Here is a 24,291-nt window from a genome sequence, read left to right as displayed (position 1 = left end):
CCCCGCCCCTACTCCTGCAGGCCCCGCCCTTGGTCCAGAATACTTAAAGAGGAATGTGCCCTTTGAGGCGTGGTTAGGAAATAGAGAGCTTCTGATAAGAGGACGCTCTGACAGAGACACGCACAAAAACACACGGGTGTAGCCCAGGGAAGCGCTTCTCGTTCTGGAATTTCGCTTCAGGGGCCGGCTCCACTCGCTTTCTTTTCTGACGATGTTTGTCCCTCGCGAGGCACCGTTGGGTCGTCGTGGAGGCGTGACTAGGGGCGGGAAGTGGAGAAGGAGTGGGGCTGCTGAGCCGCGGCTGCCGCTGTCATGGACGCCTGGGTCCGCTTCAGTGCTCAGAGCCAAGCCCGGGAGCGACTGTGTAGGTGCGGCCTGAATAGGAATGGGGGGGAGGACGGGCAGAGGAAGGTCCACGTGAGGCGAGGTCAGTTCATACTACCGGGGTCAAAAAGGGTCAACTCGGGCTACGGGGGCCCAGATGGACCTCTAGGAGCTAATTTGAGCAGGCCGTGAGATGATTCGTTTCTGCTCACGGGAAAGATGGGGAAACTGAGGCACGAGTAGGCCAGTGGGGAGGCCGCTCAGGGTTGCCGTGTCCACATAAGACCAACAGTTTCCTCACTGGGCGGTGGTGGAATGAGGAGAGTTCGCCCCGCGATGGATAGCGACCCGGACTCTGCCACCCCCAGCAAAGGAGGCGCTACAAGTCTCCGTGTCCCCTCAGCTTACTGTCACCCGGGAACAGCTCTGCCTCCGCTCTGTGTTATGGTCTCGATTCAGCTACAGGGGTCTTGAAATTTCGTAGTTCAACTAAAGAATAATCTGCCCTCCAACTGTTCCTCATTCCCTCACATATCACATACTGCTCACATTGATGTGCTTGTCATGGACCCCCTCCTGCCTCCGCCATCCTCTTCGGACCTCATTATTGTCAAGTCTCTTATTTCTCAACTCTTAAGTAGTGCTCCCCATCCCCTTCTAAGCTTCTTTTTATGCTGTATGCCTTTCCCTTCCCCTGGCCTGGAGGAGAAACGGTGAGATACGGGCATGAAGAGGAGGAAGGGGTATCATCTCAAAGAGGGAAAAGAGGAAGTCCATAACTGGCCTTTTGGAGGGCGTTTTTGACGGGGAGATTAGGGAGATCTCCACCTCACCTTGCCTGTCCTCTCCTCTAGAGCCGCCCAGTATGCTTGCTCCCTTCTTGGCCATGCACTGCAGAAACATGGAGCCAGTCCTGAGTTACAGAAACAGATTCGACAACTGGAGGGTCATCTGAGCCTAGGAAGAAAGCGTAAGTAACTGCGCCTTCCCTTGTATTACCCCAACACTTCTTCCATCCCCAGCTATTCTGCCTTAGTCTCCCCTTCCTGTTTTTGACCTTCTCTGGCAGTTCGTCTCCCTCATTTGGATCTCTGGTTTTATCCTTTGCATGCCTCCCAATTGAGATAAGAGAGCAGGGGTAAAAGAGTAATAAAGGTTTGGAGAGAATGGAGCAATTTTGAGAAAACTAAACCAGGACACAAATTATTTAAATTATTTAAATTTTTTTTTTTAAAGATTTTATTTTTTCCAATTGAGATAAGAGAGCAGGGGTAAAAGAGTAATAAGGTTTGGAGAGAATGGGGCAATTTTGAGAAAACTAAACCAGGACACAAATTATTTAAATTTTTTTTTTTTAAAGATTTTATTTTTTCCTTTTTCTCCCCAAAGCCCCCCGGTACATAGTTGTGTATTCTTCGCTGTGGGTTCTTCTAGTTGTGGCATGTGGGACGCTGCCTCAGCGTGGTCTGATGAGCAGTGCCATGTCCGCGCCCAGGATTCGAACCAACGAAACACTGGGCCGCCTGCAGCGGAGCGCGCGAACCCAACCACTCGGCCACGGGGCCAGCCCCAAATTATTTAAATTTTGAAGTCAAAAAGAAAGAAGTGTTTCTGCTCTTTTTAAAAATTGTCTGTTATTGTTTCTATCACTTGCTCGACTTTCATATTCGTGCTTTCTCTCTTTCACTGTGTGTTGCCCTCTGTTTGTCTCTCTCCTTCCAAATCCTTGTTTTCCCTTGCTAATCCCTACAAGTTCTACGCCTGGGTAACTCAGCAGATGCCCTTGAGTCAGCCAAACGAGCTGTGCACCTATCCGATGTTGTCCTGAGATTCTGCATCACTGTTAGTCACCTCAATCGAGCTTTGTACTTCGCCTGTGACAATGTCCTGTGGGCTGGAAAATCTGGACTAGCTCCCCGTGTGGATCAGGAGAAGTGGGCCCAGCGTTCATTCAGGTTTGATATCCTTTTATCCAACAAGACCTTTTGTATTCTCCATACTGAATAGCTTGCCTTTTATGAGAAAAAGATCTCTCAGGGTCTTCCCAGAATATTCGCATCTTAATAAATCTTCCGGTCTTGATTTCCAATCTTCATTTAGATCTTAAACTATCAGAAAATAATGAATGGGGGCAGATGGAAGATAGGTGCTCTTCCATGATGAATGACTAAGACTGGGTGAGATAAGTTATTATATTGCTTTAATTCTGCTTCTGTTATACCACAGGTTATGCCCCTCACTGCCTGCTCATTTATTCATTCTAAAAATATTTAGTAAGTGCTTACAGTGGGCCAGAGAATAAAGCAAAGAGCCAAACAGATATGGTTCCTGCTCTCATGAAGCTTCTAGTCTAGTGGGGAGTCAGATATTAAAACAAATAATGACCAAACCAGATATAGCAAGGAAAAGTACAGGGTGTTATGAGATATAACAAGGAGATTAGATTGAAAGGTCAGGGAAGAACTCTTTGAGAAAGTAATATGTTAGGTGAGACCTGAAGTCCAAGTAGGAGTTAGACAAAGCAAACAGTGGCAGGGAAGACCTTTCCAAATAGAAAATAGCATATTTTAAGACCTTGAACCAAGAAAGACTTTGGGGGATTAGAGAAATATAAAGAAAGCCAGTGTGATGGACAGTATCAAGTAGAGGGCATAGGTTCAAACTGGAGAGGTTTGATAGGGGCTAGATCATTCATGCAAAGCGTTTTAAGCAAAGGTAAGATTTTTGTTTGTTTGTTTAGTTTTGTTGAAATTTTATACGAAGTACAATGGATTCTGAACAGGGATGTGATGTGATTCAAATTGTGTTTAGAGAAGATCTCTCTTGCTGCATTGTGGAAAAGGGATTGCAATAGGGCAAAAGAGGAGGAGATGCCCTAATATGGCCAAGAGATGATGTTGGCTTGGACTAAGGAGCTGGCTGGTAGTGAAGGTGGAGAGAAATACGATTTGGGAATAAAATTATCTGTATAAATATCATCCATATTTGTTTTTTGCTTCTCTATGATTCTCTTTGTTCTTTTACATCATATTAGCATCTTTCTATCTCTATTTATGTCTTGCTTTTCTCATCTTTCTCAGTGATTTACAGCTATAACATAGCTTAGGATATATGAGGGGTGGGGGCAGAGGCATGACTGGAGTGGCATGGAAAAGCAACTCCTTAGAAGAGTTTATATGCCATCTTTATTCATTTCATTCAAGAAATATTTATCAAGTTCTTACTACTTGGCAGGCACTGGTCTAGACAAAGCAATACAGTGGTAAAGACCAAGAAGGTCCTTGTTCCTATGGAGTTTACATTGTAATGGGAGGAGACAAACAAAGAAACAATAAATAAGAAAAATATGAGATAGTGGTAAGTGCCATGCAGGAAATTAAAATAGGATCATGTGGTAGAAAGTAAATGGCTTGCTATTGTAGAAAGGGGGGTCAGAGAAGTCCTCTCTGAAGAGGTGACATTTAAACTCAGAGCCAAAGAGCAAGAAAGAGCCAACCATGTGAAGATTTTGGAGGAAGAATATTCCAGGTAGAGAGACTAGGTAGTGTAAATGTCCTAAAACAGGAATAAGCTTGATGGGATTAAAATATAGAAAGAAACTAATGTGGTTGGAGCCCAGTGATTGAGGGAAAGAATGGTACATGATGGAGTTAGAGAGGCAGGGTCAGATGTTGACTTCTGTAAGCCTAAGATGTCTAGATTTTATTCTAAATATGATAGGAAGGAAACCATGGAGGGTTTTGAGAAGGGGAGTAATGATGTGATTTACGTTTATGCCAGCTACTATATGAAATTAGATTGCTGGAGGTAGAGGGGCAAGAGTGGCCCTGGAGAGACCAATTAAAAGACTAAAGGAGTAGTTCAAGCAAGAGATAATGGTGGCTTAGACTGTAGTGGTGGAGCGTAATAAAGAGGTGTGGTTAAATTCAAGATGTATTTTGGAGGTAGGAAAATTATATTGAGTACAGACCTCTGTTGTCAGGGTGGATTAAAAATCAAAAACATAGACTGTTCTTAAGGAATTTATAATCTGACACATTTGACAAGCTGCTTAACACCTCTGGGCCTCACTTTTTTTTTTTTAAAGATTTTATTTTTTTCCTTTTTCTCCCCAAAGCCCCCCAGTACATAGTTGTATATTTTTAGTTGTGGGTCCTTCTAGTTGTGGCATGTGGGACGCCACCTCAGCATGGCTTGATGAGCGGTGCCATGTCCACACCCAGGATTCGAACTGATGAAACACTGGGCCGCCTGCAGCGAAGTGCATGAACTTAACCACTGGGCCACGGGGCCGGCCCCCTCACTTTTTTTTTTTAACAAAAAGATTGGATTTAAATGTTCTATAATATGTCTTGAGTCTCTGAAACAACTGAAGCTTGTTCTTTCAAAACAAATTTGCACTATTATAGTTGAAGTTGAATGTGTGTGTGTGCTAATGGGTTGCCAAGTGGAAAAGTGAAATTTGAGGTTGATCTTGGAAGAGTTGATGATACTCATGCATTTTAAGCCAGGATCACATAAACACATGTTACAGAAAGGTGGGAGAACATTTCTAGTAGTGGTTAATAGCATTCACTTCTGGTGTTCTAATGTGTAATCCCTTTGCATTATGGGAAAAACAATATTTAAGTCTTCTGTTGGATATGCAGAATGGATATACATGCCCTTCCTTAATGACCCTTCTGTCCTATACATCCCAGGTACTATCTGTTTTCCCTCATCATGAACTTGAGCCGTGATGCTTATGAGATTCGCCTTCTGATGGAACAAGAGTCTTCAGCTTGTAGCCGGCGACTGAAGGGTTCTGGAGGAGGAGTCCCAGGAGGAATTGAAATGAGGGGATCTGGGGGTCCAGGGTCTCCAGGAGGAGGCCTGCCCCAACTGGCTCTGAAGTTTCGGCTCCGAGTCCTGCTCCTGGCTCGGGTCCTTCGAAGTCATCCCCCACTTCTGCTGGATGTAGTCAGAAATGCCTGTGATCTCTTCATTCCACTGGACAAACTAGGCCTCTGGCGCTGTGGCCCTGGGATTGTGGGGCTTTGTGGCCTCGTGTCCTCCATCCTGTCTATTCTCACCTTAATCTGCCCTTGGCTACGGCTCAAGCCCTGATACTCTGGTACAAGATAAGGAGGGGACCTGAATTGGTAAGATGGAATCTTAGATCATCCCTGGTGTACCAGCTTCAAGCCTCTACTCCTTGGTTAAAGTTAAAAATCCAGAGATTTAGGAGTAGAGGGAGGGGCTTTGGGGAAGATGAGGTGAGGAAGAGTGACTTGTGAAGTCAATAAGACTATTCTGATGTTCAGATCCACTGGAGCTTTTGTTCTTTTCCTCCGTTGTATTGTCTGTGTCTCTCTTGACTCTTTTTGCTTTGTCTCTCTTAAGTCTATTTAAGATTCTGTCTCTGCATCTCTTTTTTATGTTCTCAGTTCCCTGTCCTACGAATTTAATCAGCAGCAGAATTACTTTTGGGTAGAGGAGGTTGAAGGTGTGGTCCCTAAGGTTCTAACTGCCTTCTTCTTTTTCTTCACAAAGGTGGCTTGTGGCAGATTTTACTCCCTTCAAACTTCAAATCATAATTTTAAAGACTTTATGTCCCAGAACACTCTTCCCTCATGCACCAGAGGTGGTTCGATGCTTCCTCTTCCTCCCTCCTATCTACCTCACCAACCTCCCTCATGACTTGGCCCTTTTCCTTCTCTCTGCTCATACCTGCAGATTTCTGCTACACTTTGATTTCAGGGCTTTGTTTCCTAGCCTGTTCTTACCCCTTCTTTGCCTATCCAGAATGATGCTGTGTCTAGCATCTTGCTGTAAATATTGTACAATGATTCTGTGTAAATAGCTGTGGCCCATGCCCACGATGGAGAGCAAGCCTTCCAGGTCAGCAAATTAAAGATCAGTTTGCTCGTTGATGTTTGGTCTGGTCCTGTGTGTTCTAGTCATCTGAGGCCCCTATTTCTGTCACTGTGGTTTGGGTTTTCCATGGGATTAGCTACTGGCATCATCACCCACAGACTTTTATGGAGCACCTACACTATTCAGGGCATAATACTAAGTGATAGAGCTACAAAAAGCTAAGAAACTCTGTGGTCCCAACTTCAGAAGTTTATGGCCTGGTTGAGAAGATAGGGTCTAATGTTAAAGTAGTTATACTGGTTCCACAAAGCACACCCCACACCAGTTTGTAGTTTATAGTCCCTCCAAAAACTGTAATGCCACAAGGCAGCATAGGCTAAGAGTCACAAGCAGAACTAAGTGGAGTGAGGCTGGTAAGGCTTGGTTTGTGGGCTGGCTGTGTCTTCACATGGGACTCCCCTTGGTTGGTTTGGGAAATGATATCACTGTTATCAACGCTTTCATTTTCCATATCCCAGGTTGAGATAAATAAGGTTAGAAAGTTAAAAGGATCTATCTCCCACTCCTACCTTCTGTTCCACACCCAAGGAAAGCGTTATTGCCTGGCAACAGCAAAGGACAGAGAGAAAGGAAGAGAGAAACTGCAGAAAGGGTGAACAATTGTGTTCTCTTTGGAAATTGAGATAATGCCTCCAGGGGGCAGCACCAAGGCACAGAAGTAGGCTAAGATCGTCAGTCCTCCTTTCCTTGGTCTGGGGCTCCCCACAGTTCCCCACCATCACTCCTCCCATTCCTTCCAACTTTATTTTTAGCTGCCAGTGGGAGGGGGCAGGATGGGAGGGAAAGTAAAGAAAACAGAAAAGGAGAGGGACAGAGCACAGAGGACTTCTCATATGGACAGAGGACTTCTCATACGGACAGAGAACACCCAAGCATGGAGCTCCCCCTCATCCCTCACCTGTTCTTGCTCCTGATGTTCCTGACAGGTGAGGGAGGTTAACTTCTTGGTTTCTGGTGGGAATGGAAGATGTTTGTATTGTTTGGCATTGGGACGTTAGGGTTAAAATTCTTTGGGAATTAGGGTAAGAGGTTAATACTGATTCTACATTTCTAGTGTGTGCATGCGTGTTGGGGGGGGGGCGGGTACGTGGGGTGGCCTGATTGCATTCTTATGCCCAACTTATGACTGCTTCAATGTTGAGACTGGCAGGGCCTTGTGTAAGATTTGTATTAAATTATTTACCACCCTTGTCCTAAGCCCTGGAGGAGTGAGGGGACCAAAAAAGAAACATGATATGACCTTCCACATGGCTAGTCTGATTCCTATTATCCCCCTCCCTACTTCTCCCTACCCTTGGTGGTCTCTGGGTCTTGAGGCGTAATTAACTAACTGTGTGGTCAGAACTCTGGGTTTATCTAAGCAATGAACTACAGCTCCTGGTTATACAGCCCTGCCAGTTTCCTGGATGCAAAAAGGCTCACATACAAAATACCTTTCTGAAAATGAGCATGGTTTGAGACAGAGCTATAGTCATTGGTGGCAGTGGCCCAAGAGGGGGCTGCTTGAAAGGCGGGAGCAAGGCACAGTCAGGGAAAAAACCATGGGAGGGACAAGAGGCCTGGAATTTTTTCTCATCAGTGCCCTGTAATCTTCTCTTCCTAAAATACCAGCTCTGATTTTAAAGGGATTGGGGTTGGGAGGGAAGAATCAGCCAGGACATGATTGGGGGGTCTTTGAATTGGGCTGAGAGATAAAGAAGAACTGCAGGTAGGCAGGGGGCAGTTGGGAGGGTGGGTGAGTTAGAAAGGAAGTCGGTTGTGGAAAACTTTGGGGTGACGGGACCCTTGGTAAGGATGGATGGCAAACCATATGTTTGGGCAGGCAAGGGGCCCCACCCAGTTAATTACCACTGAGGTTTCCAGGGCTGGAATCAACAAGAGACCTAGACATTGGAGAAAGACAGTGAGTCTAACAATGACACTGGGAGTCAAGAAGAGGTAGAAAGAGAAGGAGACCCAGACATGCAGTGCTCCCTAGCCTCCTCTTGATCTCCCCGTGGTCCTGAGTTTGGGGAGAGTTTGGAAGTAGTTGTTCTGGGGCTGCAGCAAGGCATTCTCCATCTTTTGACTCTCACAGCTTGTGGAGGAGGATGTGTAGGAGGAATGATGTGGAAAAGAGGAACTTGACCCTTCCAGACATGTCTGTAAATGAGATTTCAGAGGTGGGAGTGAAAATACAGCTGTGCACTGGCATGGCAAAGGACCACAGTTAGACGTCTGGACCCAAACACAGGAAGGAGATCATCTTCACTTGGATCTCTGAGTACATGACATTGACAGAGGCCAGGACAGTTTATGAGTAAGAAGTAGGGAGATAGACTGAGATGAAAATGTTTCCTTCGTGGCTTCTCTCTTGTGCTTCTGTAGGCATTCATTAGCTTCTTTGACTGCTTCTTGCTAACCTTACGGTCCTGGCCCCCCAGGTCTCTGTTTCCCCTTTAACCTGGATGTGCATCGCCCACGCCTATTCCCAGGGCCACCCACGGCTGAATTTGGATACAGTGTCTTACAACATGTTGGAGGTGGACGACGATGGTGAGGAGGAAGCCAGAGGGCTGTGGGATTGGGACTGTGATAGAGCTGTTAAAGGGGAGGCACGGTAGATGGGAATCTAATCTGGTCTTTTGAAAGTGGCTGGGACTCTAGACTTGCCACCTCCATGTGCTTCCCCTCTGGCCTATCTCAAGGGTCATATTCACACTATGCTTATATTCATGTCCTCCTCCTAGGATGCTGGTGGGTGCCCCCTGGGATGGGCCTTCAGGCAACCGAAGGGGGGACATTTATCGCTGCCCTGTAGGGGGCTCCCACAATGCCCCATGTGCCAAGGGCCACTTGGGTAAGAAGATGCCTCATTCTTCCTCTTAACCCCTAACCTTGAGGTACTAGTAGCTTTGACCCCTTTGCTCACCTTCGTCACCCCTCTATCTCACACACTGCCCATCCCTGACTTGATCCTGATCTCTTCTCATCCTCTTCCAAAATCACCCTGAACTTAAGCACCCCATCATCTGTGGCCCCATGATCTCGTTCTTTCCCTCCTCCCTCCCCCCAACCCAGGTGACTATCCACTGGGAAATTCATCTCGTCCTGCTGTGAATATGCACCTGGGGATGTCTCTACTAGAGACAGATGGTGATGGGGGATTCATGGTAAGCTAAGGAAAGGGGGGCGGGGTCCCTGAAAGTTCGTGGCAGAGAAAATAGCAGTATAGAAGGGTAATTGGTGTTTGTTGGGGGGTCAAGGAGTTAAAACCTTAGAAAGCAAGGAGAGGAATCTCAGGGAGTGGTCTCAATGCCTCCTTTGACCAGGAGCATATTCTGAGGGTGAGCATATTCCCTCCCAAGCCTAGGAATAACTATTCCCCCCACCCATTCATAGGCTTGTGCCCCTCTCTGGTCTCGTGCTTGCGGCTCCTCTGTCTTCAGTTCTGGGATATGTGCCCGTGTAGATGCTTCTTTCCAGCTGCAGGGAAGCCTGGCACCCACCGCACAACGTGAGCCAGAGGAAAGGACTGAGGACTCAGTCCCCAGAATGGGGTGCAGGGTGGGAAAAAATGGGGCAACAGGGTATGATGCTTGACAGGGGGCCTGCATGGCTATCTTCATTGCTACCTAATATGCCTGCAAAATCTCCAGGTTTACTAACAGATTAGTATTCAGACTCTTTACCAGGGGATCAAGACTCCATGAACTGATCTAACCAACTTCAAAAACTCAATTCTCACTATATCCCTCCACACCCTGCACCTTGCCCATAGCATTCACCTTAACATTCTCCTATGTGTCATCTATTTTTATACCTCCATCTCCTTTTGTTTAAACCATTCTCCCCCCAAATACCTTTCCTTGTATTCTCCTCTCCTCAAACATCTTCAGTCCTCAGTATCTTCTCAGTTGCTGCCTCCTTTGATTGCCTACCATCAGAACTGACCCTCTCTTGTCCTCCCACAGCATAGACTGGTATTGTTTCTGCCTAGTGCTTAATTCCTTTTTCTTTGTTTTTTTCAGTAAGTTGTATGTATGCCCATATCCTCTTTTATTCATTTCTATATTTACCCAGGGTCTGGCACACTACCTTCTTTATATGTCAGAAGTCCCTAATAAATGTTAGAATTGAATGTGCTGTCCTGTGACCTCTTCCCTTATTGCCCCCATGCCCAGTATTCTTATACTCCTCTGTTCCCCATCTCCATACCCTCCTCCTAGGCTGCCCCACATACATGGATGTTGTCATCGTCTTGGATGGGTCCAACAGCATCTATCCCTGGTCTGAAGTTCGGACTTTCCTACGAAGACTGGTAGGGAGACTGTTTATTGACCCAGAGCAAATACAGGTAAGAGAAGGCAATATGGGTGGGCTTGGAGGGGAAGAGACAGAGAGAGAGGAGATAAATGTAGGTAGTGTCTTCAGTAGTATCCTGGTGCTCTTCTCCCCTCCTTTAAATATTTTCTTCTCCCCCTACAACCACACCTTCCATTTGAATGCACACTTTATTCTCAGGTGGGACTGGTACAGTATGGGGAGAGCCCTGTACATGAGTGGTCCCTGGGAGATTTCCGAACCAAGGAAGAAGTGGTGAGAGCAGCAAGGAACCTGAGTCGGCGGGAGGGACGAGAAACAAAGACTGCCCAAGCAATAATGGTGGCCTGGTGAGGCATTGGGAGGGGAGTGTGGGAGGCCTGAGTGAGGAGGACCTAGAAGGGTTATGGGAGGGTTTGGAGTACAGTGTTTACATCCCAAGATGTGTTGCTTCCTTATCTTTGTGTCCAAACTAAAGGTGGGTCGGGGAATACTAAGTTGGCTGTCATTGCACTCTCTCTCAATGCATTTCCACAAAGAATCTATGTCTGTGTCTCTCCATATTTCTGTTTTATTTATCTCTGCAGACAGAACTCTCTATTGCTTCATTCCCACTTTGATCTTGGTACTCAGGCTTTCCACCACTCATGTCCTAGCCTACTTTCCAAATGTGATTCAAAACTTATCTCTAGGAAGACTCCCCTGACCTGGTCATTCTCCTTTGTTCTACATTCCCTTAATATTTATCCTCCCAAATGTAATATTTGCTGAATAAGACTATAAATGAATGGATTTTATACTTATTTGCTACTTATTTATAGTTATTTGCCACTCTCTATGTTCTATGACATTCAAACACTTGAGCTCTTACTGTATGCCAGTGTCCATGCTAGACACTGTTGGGGAGACGGACTAAAAAGGCAAGATGTCTGACCTCAGTGAACTGCTGACAGTGTTGAGTCCTGTGTGTGCGTGTGTGTGTGCGTGTGCGTGTGCATGTATCTGCATACATTTGGTCACATCTCACTCCTTTCTCTCTTTTCTCAGCACAGAAGGATTCAGTCAGTCCCATGGGGGCCGACCAGAGGCTGCCAGGCTACTGGTGGTTGTCACTGATGGAGAATCACATGATGGAGAGGAGCTTCCCACAGCACTAAAGGCCTGTGAGGCTGGAAGAGTGACACGCTATGGGATTGCAGTGAGAATCTACCCTGGATCTGGAAAGATGGAAGGGGGTGGGGACTGTGACATTGAGGAGTGGGAACCTCAGGGAAATGAGCATTAACTGCTTCCCAGAAGTCAGCCATATTTCCTTTCCTTCACTTTAGTTGGCTGTGTTCTGTACCAGTTCTGACATCTCACTCCACACAGCTAACAGACCCCACCTTGATCTCCTGATACTAGGTCCTTGGTCACTACCTCCGGCGGCAGCGAGACCCAAGTTCTTTCCTGCGGGAAATCAGAGCCATTGCCAGTGATCCAGATGAGAGATTCTTCTTCAATGTTACAGATGAAGCTGCATTGACTGACATTGTGGATGCACTAGGAGACCGGATTTTTGGCCTTGAGGGTAATGATTACCCTGGAGAAATTGGAGGGTAGAAGGAAGTGCAGGTGGGGTTCTGGAGTGAGTTCAGTAGGTCAAAGGGGGAACTGTCTTCCCTATTATAGCCTTGATATTTTCTCATGCTCAAGGGTCCCATGGAGAAAATGAAAGCTCCTTTGGGCTGGAAATGTCTCAGATTGGTTTTTCTACTCATCAACTAAAGGTTGGACAGAATCTGACCCCTCCGTGACCTCTTTCAACCTCTGACTCCTTCCAACATCTGACTCAGACAACTTCAACCCCAGGGCTTCTCTAGATTCCTCCTTTAACTAATGTCCATGCTGACCTTCCCATGCCTTTCCAACTGACCCCAGCATATCCTCAGTGACCCTCTCATTCCTAGAGATGTTTTCTCCTTATTCTCCACTTTCTTTTCAGTGATCCCATCTGGTTCTGCCCTACAGGATGGGATTCTCTTTGGTATGGTAGGGGCCTATGACTGGGGGGGCTCAGTGCTATGGCTTGAAGAAGGTCACCGCATTTTTCCCTCACGAACGGCCCTGGAGGATGAGTTCCCCCCTGCATTGCAGAACCATGCTGCCTACCTGGGTGAGTAGCGGAGAGTTGCAGAGGATTAGGGGGTGGGAGTGGGGGAAATGCTTCCCCAGTAGAGGGGATGAGGTACTCTCTCTTAACTCATGTAGTTTCTCACTAATCTCCTGCAACTTTCCTTGGGACCTCCTTCTGTGCCTTTAGGGAACTCTTCCACTGACCCCATCTTCTTTCCCTTTTACCTCTGATTCCTTGCCCACTTCTAGGTTACTCTGTTTCCTCCATGCTCTTGCGGGGCGGACGCCGCTTCTTTCTCTCAGGGGCTCCTCGGTTTAGACATCGAGGAAAGGTCATCGCCTTCCAGCTTAAGAAAGATGGGGCTATGAGGGTCGCCCAGAGCCTACAGGGGGAGCAGGTATGGCATCCAAGGGAGAGTGGGATTCTTGGATCCTGAGGGACCTCCAGGCTGTGGGGCAAGAGGGTGAAGGGGCAAGAGAGGGGCCTGAAAAGTCTGTGCTGAATTCCTATTGGCGGCGTCCGTCAAGGGTGTGAGGTCCAGATTGGCAGGCTGGTGGGTGCTTCCCACTTGTCCACAATCACCTTCTCTTTTCTCTGGGGTCACTACTACACACCACTCCCCAGATTGGCTCGTACTTTGGCAGTGAGCTCTGCCCATTGGATATGGATGGGGATGGAACAACTGATGTCTTACTTGTGGCTGCCCCCATGTTCCTGGGGCCCCAGAACAAAGAGACAGGACGTGTTTATGTGTATCTAGTGGGCCAGGTAAGTCTTGCTGGGATCCTCTAGAACTTGTTTGTAGAAGGTAGAGGGAGGGAGGGGAGGCACATACATTTGAGGGCTGGCTGAGAGGTTGGGAACTGTGAGATCAGCATCTTCTGTCTTCTCCCCACTTCCACCAGCAGTCCTTGCTGACACTCCAGGGAACACTTCAGCCAGAGCCCCCCCAAGATGCTCGGTTTGGCTTTGCCATGGGTGCCCTTCCTGATCTGAACCAAGATGGTTTTGCTGATGTGGCTGTGGGGGCCCCCCTGGAGGATGGGCACCATGGAGCACTGTACCTATATCATGGAACTCAGAGTGGAGTCAAGCCCCGTCCTGCCCAGGTCAGGAGTGCCCAGAAAAAGCAGGGGCATAGTAGGAAGAAGGGGAAGGGAGGTGTGCCCTTTGCTTATCAATGGTCCCCTGGTCTTGAGACCCAAACTGAACAAGTGCTTTTTAATCAGTAGGCGAAAAGTGAGGTGGTGGGTAGGATACAGGTTGCTGTACTATAGACTCCTGAACGCAAGCAAGTTTCTCTTATTCCTTCCCATGCCTAATGGGAGAATTAGAAAGAGCTAGGTGGGAGGTCTGGGAAACCAGGCGTGTGTGTCCCTGCTCAGTCTCCCCTCTCTTCCTCTCAGCGGATTGCTGCGATCTCCATGCCACAGACCCTTAGCTACTTTGGCCGAAGTGTAGATGGCCGGCTAGATCTGGATGGAGATGACCTGGTAGATGTGGCTGTGGGTGCCCAAGGGGCAGCCATCCTGCTCAGGTGAGTGGTCCCAGCTCAGGTAGCAATCGACAGCATAGCATAGCTGTTAAAAGCAAGGGCCTTGGAGTCACAGACTTAGATTTGGATTTTTTGATCAACTTACTCTGTGCCTCAGTTTCCTAATTTATAAAATGGAGATTATAGTAGTAACTACCTTACTGGCTTGTTGTAAGGATTAAATGTGATAATCCATGTAAAGATCTTAACACAGTGCCTAGCACATGGCAAGTGCTTATTAAATGTTAGCTATTATCTTACTTTTGTCAGAAGGTCCAGGGGAGCTTGACACAAGGGCATCTAGCCCCTCATTCTTTCCTTTGACCTCAGGGAGGCAAACACTGGGAACTGCCTTTCTCAAAGGGCTTTTCTCCTACTGTTAGAATTTCTTTCCCACCCTGTTCCCAGCTCGCGGCCCATTGTCCACCTGGCCCCTACACTAGATGTGACCCCACCAGCCATCAGTGTGGTTCAGAGGGACTGCAGGCGTCGAGGCCAGGAGGCAGCTTGCCTATCTGCAGCCCTTTGCTTCCAAGTGACCTCCCACACTCCTGGCCACTGGGATCGCCGATTTTGTAAGTGACTAGAGTGCATCGTAAGCAACTCTCAACTCCTTGCCTGCCTTGGTCTCTGGACCCCTCTCCACCCTCAATCATGCCTGCCCCATTCAGATATGCGGTTCACAGCATCACTGGATGAGTGGACAGCTGGGGCACGTGCAGCGTTTGATGGCTCTGGCCAGAGGCTGTCTTCTCGGAGGCTCCGGCTCAGTGTGGGGAATGTCACTTGTGAGCAGCTGCACTTCCATGTGCTGGTGAGGAGGGGACAGGAACTGCTTTGCATCAGGGGCTGGGAGTGAGGGGAAGGCTGGATCAGAGAGGGAATTTCTGCTGGATGGGCAAGAAAGCTGAAGCCAGGAAAGTGAGAAAGTTCAGACTTTGGAGTCAGGCTGATCTGGGTTTGAATCTCAGCTCTGCCTCTTACCACCTGTGAACTCTGGCAAGTCACATATAACCTGCAAACCTCAGTTTCCTTGCCTGCAAAGAGGGGATAATAGTAGTAATTACTACGTCATTGAAGTTGTATTGGAATTAAATGTAATTTTATTGATAAAACCTTAGGACAGTGTGCAGCACACAGAAAGTGCCCAGTAAATGATCACTGTAATTATCACGTTCTGCCAGGGGCCTGGGTTGTACCCTTAACCCTGGGTCCCCATGATCCTTGACTCTGGTTTCCCTCAGGATACATCAGATTACCTCCGGCCAGTGGCTTTGACTGTGACTTTTGCTTTGGACAACACCACAAAGCCAGGACCTGTGCTGGATGAGGCCTCATTTACCTCCATACAAAAGCTGGTCAGCAGTGCCAAACCCTGCTCTGCCACTGGGTCCCACACTGTCCTTCTCAATGAATTCAAGAGGAAGGGGAAGGAGGAGACATGAGATCCTGGTGAAATCTGGCCTGAGCACCCACTCTTCTCTTTTCACTTTTCCCTTAATTCTATTCCTTTCTCCTTGCATTCCTCTCACCCTCAGCCCCTTCTCTTTCCTCTAGGTGCCTTTCTCGAAGGATTGTGGCCCTGATAATGAATGTATCACAGACCTGGTGCTTCGGGTTAATATGGACATCAGAGGCTCCAGGTGGGATGGACATGAACTGGCCAAACCAGGGTGACACCTTAGACAGACTGGAAGGGACTTGGAGGGTTGTCTCTTGCTCAGGAAAACAGAAGTGAGGCTTTTGGCACCCCTTCAACTCCTGGGCTCTCCCTTATCCACCACTCCTAGGAAGGACCCGTTCATGGTTCGAGGCGGTCGGCAGAAAGTGCTGGTGTCAGCAGCTCTGGAGAACAGAAAGGAAAATGCGTACAACACTAGCCTGAGTCTCAGCTTCTCTAGAAACCTCCACCTGGCCAGTTTCACTCCTCAGGTGCCCTTAGGGGAGGGGATTTGGGATGAGTCAAGGAAGGAGGAAGAAGAAGAGGGGGTATTGGCCTCCCCTGCGAGGGGTTCTAGAGAAAGGCTCAGTGTTTAAAGGCTATGGGCAGGAGAGCAGTTGCAGCCCTAGCTCCAGCCTCCACCCCCATTCCTCTGCTCTCAGAGGGACAGCCCAGTGAAGGTGGAATGTACAGCTCCTTCCTCTCATGCCCGGCTCTGCAGTGTGGGGCATCCTGTCTTTCAGACTGGAGCCAAGGTAAGTTGGGGCCCAGAATGAGAAAGGGGCTCTGAGAGAGCAGGGGCTGGAATCTGTGGGGCCTGGGAGTTTAGGGAAGAAGGCACACATAGGGCTCCTGTTCCACTGTAGTTGCCCCATGAAGAGGAATCTACCATGACCCCATGTCTCCTACCCTTAGGTGACTTTTCAGCTAGAGTTTGAGTTTAGCTGCTCCTCCCTCCTAAGCCAGGTCCTTGTGAGGCTGACTGCCACGAGGTGAGAAAAAAGGGAACTTACTCCCAGCCCTCTCCTTTTGGGTCTTGGTGGGAAAGGGGATGGGGATGGATTGTATACAGTATTGACTCCTCTACTCCAGAGAGGGGTGATTGAGACAGGGCTGGGATGTGAGCCTCTCTCTCTGACCCCACAGCAACAGCCTGGAGAGAAATGGGACCCTTCAAGACAACACAGCCCAGACTTCAGCCTACATCCAATATGAGCCTCACCTCCTATTCTCTAGGTATGGCTCAGCTCCTTGCTGGGACCCTGTTCTGACCCTAGACTCATACTCCTTATGTTTCCTTCCTCTCCCTCCAAGTGCTTCAGTCTTCCCCAAAACTCAAACCCTTGGGGCTGCTTCATCTTTTTGCCCTCAGTCCCACTCATGTTGAACCTTCTCTTTTAAACATCTTACTTTCCTATGCATAGGTATACCTATACATCCTAGGTAGAGGGCTTTGCTGGGCCCTGGGGATTGGAGCTGGGGTGAAGGGATATGGGATGTGGCCATAAAGTTTGTACTGAGTCTATGTCATGTCCCATTTCTATCCATGTGCTGGCTCTGCCTTCCCTGAATCCATGTCTGTGTGCTGATCTTGTGTCCCTGGGTCTATGTCATGGCTGTGACCATGTACTTCCTGACTTGGTGTTCACGCAGTGAGTCTACTCTACACCGCTATGAGGTTCACCCATATGGGACCCTTCCAGTGGGTCCTGGCCCCGAATTCAAAACTACTCTTAGGGTGAGAAGCTAGAGGGGCCTTGGCATGAGCAAGGGGAGGGAGAGGAGTCCTGGAAAAAGGATGGGAAGAGTCTCTTTTAGATTTCAGTGGTATCCAGGATAAAGGGGAATAGATGAGGAAGAGTCTTCTTTTGTCTCCCACCTCTTCCTATTCCAATCTGCCTCTTAGGTTCAGAACCTGGGCTGCTATGTGATCAGCGGCCTCATCATCTCAGCCCTCCTTCCAGCTGTGGCCCATGGGGGCAATTACTTCCTGTCACTGTCTCAAGTCATCAGTAACAATGTGAGTCTGGGCTAGGGGTATGTGGAACCCTGCCACCTTGATCTGGTAGACTCACCCAGCTCCCTATCTGCTGGATCACTGCTCTCAGGGCTCCTTCCCCTGGGGGACCTTTCTTTTACATATGTGGCTTCTTTTAGAAGAAAGAAAGGGATTACCCAGAGAAGAACTACAAGAGTGTAGGGAGTATGCTCCTGCTCAGCCTGGAGTGGCTAGCCTCTCACCATCGAGAAGGTCCCTTAAGTTGAATATTCCTCTAGGCAAGCTGCACAGTGCACAACCTAACTGAGCCTCCAGGACCCCCTTTGCATCCAGAGGAACTTCAGCACACAAGCAGACTGGTATGAGTCACAAGAAGGTGAAGGTGTCCAGAGTGGGATGCAGGGGTGGGGGCAGTAGAATTTGGAGCCTTGGGGTTGGGACCAGAGCCTGGAGTGGGGAGGCCAGGATCTTTCCATCTCAGGGTCTTCATCTTTCTTTCTCTTTTGGTAGAATGGGAGCAATACTCGGTGTCAAGTTGTGAGGTGCCACCTTGGGCGGCTGGCAAAGGGGACCGAGGTCTCTGTTGGACTACTAAGGCTGGTTCATAATGAATTTTTCCGGAGGGTAAATCTTTTCTTTTCTACTACTCTCCCCTTCTGCTCCTATCTGGAACTTTAGCATAGGCTTTGGAGGTAGACAGACCCATGTTAAAATTCTGGCTTTGTCTCCTACTAGCTGTTGGACCTTGAGCAAGTTGTTTTATCTCTTTAAGCTTCTTTCACCTCATCTCTAAAACAAGGAAGAGAATATCTACTTTATGGGGTTGTTGTAAAGAATAAATGAATGGTGAGATAGACTCATTAAAAACTAGTTATTATCCTTGTATTTTCCTCCATTTATCATCCCTTAGTGCTGTATCAATAATCAATTAACATTTATAGCATACGTAAATTCAATCAATGAATAATCCAAGTGCCTACTATATATAAGAGGCTCTGTATTAGGTAGACACTGAGGAGAATATCCCCAACATTTAGCACCATGCCTAACTCATTGTAGTGACTTAATACATTTTTGTTAAATGAATGAATAAATAGTTGATATTACATGCAGTGTATGTATTGGAGGTTAGTGGGAAGTAAGATTGTGTAGTTGAGAGGATCTAGATTATGAAAATTCTCTAAAGCTAGGGAGATGAAATTGGACTTAATATGATAGATAGTCAGGAGTTTGTGAGTTCCTGAGCGGGGAAATTACATCCTAATTATGACAGCTATTTAGTATTAGGGGTTTATATTGTGCTTTACTGTGTACCATCTACTTTGAATAACATAAGATCCTTGGGATGTAGGCATATGTGTTAGGGAAGTTAAATCTGACCAACCATCCCTTTCTAAGTCTGGTTCTCTTTATCTCTCTTTGGTATCTCTTTTTTTATTCATTTATTCTTTCAACAAAGATTTATTGAGAAACCACTATGTACTTGGCATTGTGCTAGGCACCAGGCACGAGGGACACATAAATTAGTAAGACATAGCCCTTGACCTCAAGGATTTCTCACCTCAGTGGTGAAAGGTAGAGAAATAAATAGAACGTTCTAATCTGATCCAGAATGGTGGGGTTAGGAGGAAACACCTCCCTAATTCCCAGAGGGGATGACATCTAAACTTCAACCTAAATGAGGGGTAGGGGTTATCCAAAGAAAGGGGAGTTGAATATATTTCAGGTAGAGCAAACAGCATATACGAAGGGCCAGAGGCTTTCCATCTATTACTCTTCCTCTCTTTCCCCATTAGTCTCCAACCTTTTCTTCTGGTCTTGAGGGTCCTAGAAGTTGTGCCTCTCAGCTTCATCTTTGCTATTGGGCCTCAAAGAGCTGTACCACCTGATGATGGCTCACTTTATTATTTTTTTAATTTATGTTTTATTGCAGTAACATTGGTTTATAACATCATATAACTTTCAGGTGTACATCGTAATATATTTCGAATTATGTGTAAATTACATCATGTTCACCACCCAAAGACCAATTATAATCCATCCCCACACACGTGCTTAATCACCCCTTTCTCCTTCCTCCCCTGCCCCTCCCCTCTGGTGACCACTAATCCAATCTCTGTTGCTCTGTGTTTGTCTTTGTTTTAGTCTTCTACTTATGAGTGAGAGCATATGGTATTTGACTTTCTCCCTCTGACTTGTTTCACTTAGCATAATACCCTCAAGGTCCATTCATGTTGTCACAGATGGCCGGATTTCATCATTTCTTATGGCTGAGTAGTATTCCATTGTGTATATATAACACATCTTCTTTATCCATTCATTGCTTGATGGGCACCTAGGTTGCTTCCAAGTGTTGGGTATTGTGAATAATGCTGTGATGAACATAGGAGTGCATGTATCTTTATGCATTTGTGTTTTCAAGTTCTTTGGATAAATATCCAGCAGTGGAATACCTGGATCATATGATAGATCTTTTCCTAATTTTCTGAGTAAATTCCCTCCATACTGTTTTCTATAGTGGCTGCACCAGTTTGCACTCCCACCAGCAGTGTATGAGGGTTGCCTTCTCTCCACATCCTCTCCAACACTTATTGTTTCCAGTCTTGTTAATTATGGCCATTCTGACGCGGTACCTCATTGTAGTTTTATTTTTTTTGTTTTTGAGGAAGATTAGCCCTGAGCTAACTACTGCCAATCCTCCTCTTTTCGCTGAGGAAGCCTGGCCCTGAGCTAACATCTGTGCCCATCTTCCTCTACTTTATACATGGGATACCTACCACAGCATGGCTTTTGCCAAGTGGTGCCATGTCCGCACCCGGGATCCGAACCAGCGAACTCTGGGCTGCCGAGAAGCGGAACATGCGAACTTAACCACTGTGCCACCGGGCCGGCCCTCTCATTGTAATTTTGATTTGCATTTCCCTGATAGTTAATGATGTTGAACATCTTTTCATGTGTCTGTTGGCCATGTGTATATCTTCTTTGAAGAAATGTCTGTTCAGATCTTTTGCCCACTTTTTAGTTGGGTTGTTAGCTTTTTGTTGTTGAGATGTATGAGTTCTTTGTATATTTTGGATGTTAACCCCTTATCTGATAGATGGTTTGCAAATATCTTCTCCCAGTTGTTAGCTTGTCTTTTTGTTTTGTTGATGGTTTCCTTTGCTGTGCACAAGCTTTTTAGTTTGATGTAGTCTCATTTGTTTCTCTTTTCTGTTGTTTCCCTTATGATGGCTCACTTTAAATGTCTTGCCATCCACTTGTCCACAGGCCAAATTCAAATCTTTGACAGTGGTGAGCACCTTTGAGCTGGGAACTGAGGAGGGCAGTGTCCTACAGCTGACTGAAGCCTCCCGTTGGAGTGAGGTAGGGCTGGAGACTGAGTTTGAGAACTGTGAAACTAATAAGGGTGGGGATGGGGTAAGGGCACCTGTGGGCTTTTTCAGAACTGAGACATCTTCACTAGGCAACAGCTAGTAACTCAGAAGCGCTAAATCAGGATGCAGTGGTCCCACTGCCTCCATTCTTGCTTCAGTTTCTTTTCTTTTGTTCTTTCATTTTGAGGCTGGCTTTGCTATAATGTGGGGAGAGCCTAGCTGGGTGAAAGGGTGCCAGTAAAAAATAACTCTAATCCCCATACAGAGCCTCCTGGAGGTGATTCAGACCCGCCCTGTCCTCATCTCCCTGTGGATCCTCATTGGTAGTGTCCTGGGAGGGCTGCTCCTGCTTGCTCTCCTTGTCTTCTGCCTTTGGAAGGTAAGCACTGCTTTAGTGGGGAGTATGGGATATGGCGCCCACAAGTTGAGGGATCCTTGATGATAGCATGGAGAACTGGATTTGTGCTGGGCAGCTAAGCAGGCTGTGGGTATCATGACTGGGTCTCCTTCACTGTACTCTGCAAATGTTGGTCGAATTAAACTAAGCCAAAGAAAATAAATTTGAATCTCATTTTTGGCAGCAGAGCAAAAATGAAGGCTTCGGATATGTCTCAGGGCTGTTGGCAAGGTCCCTAGGCAGGGCGTTTGGTGATGACTCTTATCTCTTCCTCTACAGCTTGGCTTTTTTGCCCGTAAGAAGATCCCCAAGGAAGAAAAAAGAGAAGAGAAATTGGAGCAATGAATGTAGGATAAAGCCCTAGAAAGGCTTCCCTGGCAGCTTCTCTAAAAGACTTACGTAAGAGCAGAGGTTTGGGGGCTCAGATGGGACAAGAAGAAGCCTCTGGACTATCTCCCCAGACCTGCAGCCTGACTTGACTTTTGAGTCATGAGGATGCTGCTGGCAAGAGAGGAGGCCTTACCTCAGACAAGAAGGCCTGGCACCAAAACCGGGAACACTCCTACACTGTGTTTCCCTCCTCATGATCCTGGTTCTACAGCCAACATTGAGGCCTGGTTTGGGGCCCTTTCTTCCCTATCCCCAGGAATCAAGAATTTTTTGCGTAGGTCCCTGACTCCTTTCAGATTCCCTCTACCTCCTCCCTCACAATTTGGAAAGGATGAGGGTTATCATCCTCTATTCCCCGCCTCTCACCTTCCTGCCCGTGCCCCACTCCACAGGAGGGAGCTGATGTTGGCTTCAAAGAAGTAAAGTCAACATCTGCTGCTTTCCTGTGGAGTCTGGTGATTCAGAGAGCCGGATGAGGAGAGTCAACAGGAAAAAAGGAGGGAGGAGGAAAAGCCACAAGAGACATTCTGTACAATTCCAAGGAACAGAGAAGCCTTCAGACAGGCAACTGCCATCCCCCTGAAACCTGAGACTTCGTGGTGTACTTGCCCGCCCTCAGGTGCTGGTGAAACAGAGCAGCCCCAGGCGTGCTGGACATAGGTTTCTCAACTTGAAGCCTTCCCTGGGAGCAAAGCCAGGGCCGGGTGCCTGATTCTCTGGAGCCAGGGGCCCCCGGGTGGCTAGAGCTGGAATAGCAGAGAAGGCTGGATACTCCCGGCAGTGTTTCTCCTCTCTCAGGCCTCATTCACTCTTGAGCCCTCTTTGGGGCCTCCTTATAGAAACTAGAGAGAAGGGAGAGGATTGCTGCTTGATGGTGGGAAACCCTTTCACCTTATCAGCTTTGGGAAGCAGCAGCCCATAGGGTCTGAATGAGTAGAGTCTGCCTTAAGGAAGAAGCCAAAGGGGGTGGTAGGAGGTCTCTGGGGAACAAGCCCTTGCTCAGCACTGGTTGTGTAGTACAAACAGCTCTTAGGAAAATGTTTCTGGGTAGTACAAACAGCTCTTAGGAACATGTTTCTGGGGCAACTCCAGTTATACCTTGTAGGGCTTCTCTGATGGAATCAGTTTGCCAGCCCTTACCTTATGTTTACTGGAAATTCCCAAGTTAATTTCTCTCTCTGGATTCCCTTACCCACCCCCGACTCCCCACTCCTATCTTTTGGTCATGGCCAGTAAAGAGAATTGGATTCTCATCAACAGCTGGGTAACTCATGTTTCTTTGTAATCAAGACTTTGGATATCAAAGTCAATTATTGGTCTCCAAAGTGCAGCTTTCACAGTCATTTGAAGAATCAGCACCCATTTAGAGCTGAGAAGAGAGGAGACCTGACCTGGCAGTTGACTAGCAGCCACAGAACTGTCCTCCAGGGCTGTTCTTGAGGCCTGGCCGCAATGTGTATTTTGGCGTGTCTCTGGTCTTTTGCAGAGGGCATTGTCTCCGTTTCCCAGTAGGGTGGACAGTATATCAGATGGTCGGAACAAATAAAGTTCAGTGTCAAACGACTTCTGGCTCTGTTTGAGTTCCCTAAGATATGGACTGCTCAGGAATGGTGAGAGGTGGATTCTCGGTTCACTTGAAACCTTGTACACTTGAGTCCCTGGAAGGCAAAGTTAAGAAGCATTTGAAATGTTTTCTGTGACTCTCCCACTGGAGATGTGCTCTAGCCTCCTGCAATCCTCACCTACTTAAGTGACCATAGAGTGTAAAATGTGTAGGTTTGGAAAGCATGTAGGCCTAGATTGAAATCCCAGGTCTGCCATTTATTAGCTATGTGGCCTTGGGTAAGTTAAAACTACCCTGAGGCTCAGATAGCAATAAGAGGCTGCATAGTACAGTGATTAAGAATGAAGACAGGAGCCGGCCCGGTGGCACAGCAGTTAAGTTTGCATGTTCTGCTTCTCAGCGGCCTGGGGTTCACCAGTTTGGATCCCGGGTGCGGACATGGCAACCACATGGCATGCCGTGCTGTGGTAGGCATCCCACGTATAAAGTAGAGGAAGATGGGCACGGATGTTAGCTCAGGGCCAGCCTTCCTCAGAAAAAAGAAGAGGATTGGCAGTAGTTAGCTCAGGGCTAATATTCCAAAAAAAAAAAAAAAAAAAAAAGAATGAAGACAGACTTGGGTTTAAATCTAAGCTATACCACTTAAAATGTGTTTGACCTTGGACAGATTTAACTTCTCTAATTTTGGCTTTCTTGTCTATAAACTTATTAGGGTTGTGAGGACTAAATGAGATAATTCAAGTAAAATGAGCATATAGTAAGCACTCAATAAATGGTAACTATTGTTATAAAAATGTTTTGCTATAAAGTAATCTATGCTACCATGTGTTGTGAGGACTAAGTGAGAAGGTATGAAGGTATTGAAACATTAGGTGGTACTCCTGATCTGGTGACCCTTCACAGACCGTGAAGATTTGTTTCTTCTATGTGCTAT

At 47.0% G+C, this 24,291-nt stretch overlaps 2 protein-coding genes across 8 annotated transcripts; both read left to right on the top strand.

Moving 5' to 3' along the window:
- Positions 1–64: 64 nt before the first annotated feature.
- PEX11B (peroxisomal biogenesis factor 11 beta) lies at positions 65–6,236 on the top strand. Its single transcript, XM_014867061.3, has 4 exons — positions 65–368; positions 1,179–1,294; positions 2,078–2,279; positions 5,025–6,236. Exons 1-4 carry the CDS (start codon positions 313–315, stop codon positions 5,428–5,430), a joined length of 780 nt encoding a protein of 259 aa, XP_014722547.1. The 5' UTR covers positions 65–312; the 3' UTR covers positions 5,431–6,236.
- A 684-nt stretch (positions 6,237–6,920) lies between these two features.
- On the top strand, positions 6,921–23,355 carry ITGA10 (integrin subunit alpha 10). 7 transcript variants are annotated; one of them, XM_014867057.3, is made up of 30 exons: positions 6,921–7,166; positions 8,664–8,775; positions 8,970–9,079; positions 9,301–9,392; positions 9,622–9,736; positions 10,449–10,576; positions 10,744–10,892; positions 11,590–11,740; positions 11,947–12,112; positions 12,238–12,311; positions 12,553–12,697; positions 12,907–13,055; positions 13,283–13,426; positions 13,564–13,767; positions 14,065–14,195; positions 14,601–14,767; positions 14,864–15,006; positions 15,437–15,550; positions 15,750–15,835; positions 15,983–16,124; positions 16,296–16,388; positions 16,549–16,625; positions 16,780–16,869; positions 17,287–17,371; positions 17,540–17,653; positions 17,911–17,991; positions 18,143–18,256; positions 20,900–20,995; positions 21,272–21,385; positions 21,683–23,355. In XM_014867057.3, exons 1-30 carry the CDS (start codon positions 7,115–7,117, stop codon positions 21,746–21,748), a joined length of 3,504 nt encoding a protein of 1,167 aa, XP_014722543.2. In that variant the 5' UTR covers positions 6,921–7,114; the 3' UTR covers positions 21,749–23,355. The 7 variants fall into 7 exon arrangements, 3 of the variants coding, with proteins under 3 accessions (XP_014722543.2, XP_014722544.2, XP_070353894.1); XR_011498290.1 differs by lacking the exon at positions 21,683–23,355 and adding an exon at positions 20,415–20,533 and having other exon boundaries at positions 6,981–7,166; XM_014867058.3 differs by having other exon boundaries at positions 6,981–7,166; positions 13,567–13,767.
- The last annotated feature ends 936 nt before the right edge of the window (positions 23,356–24,291 follow it).

The sequence above is a fragment of the Equus asinus genome, chromosome 25 (assembly GCF_041296235.1).
Source record: "Equus asinus isolate D_3611 breed Donkey chromosome 25, EquAss-T2T_v2, whole genome shotgun sequence".
Classification (NCBI taxonomy): Eukaryota; Metazoa; Chordata; class Mammalia; order Perissodactyla; family Equidae; genus Equus; species Equus asinus.
The sequence above is the reverse complement of the archived record's forward strand: the minus strand, read 5'-3'. Positions and strand labels throughout refer to the sequence as shown.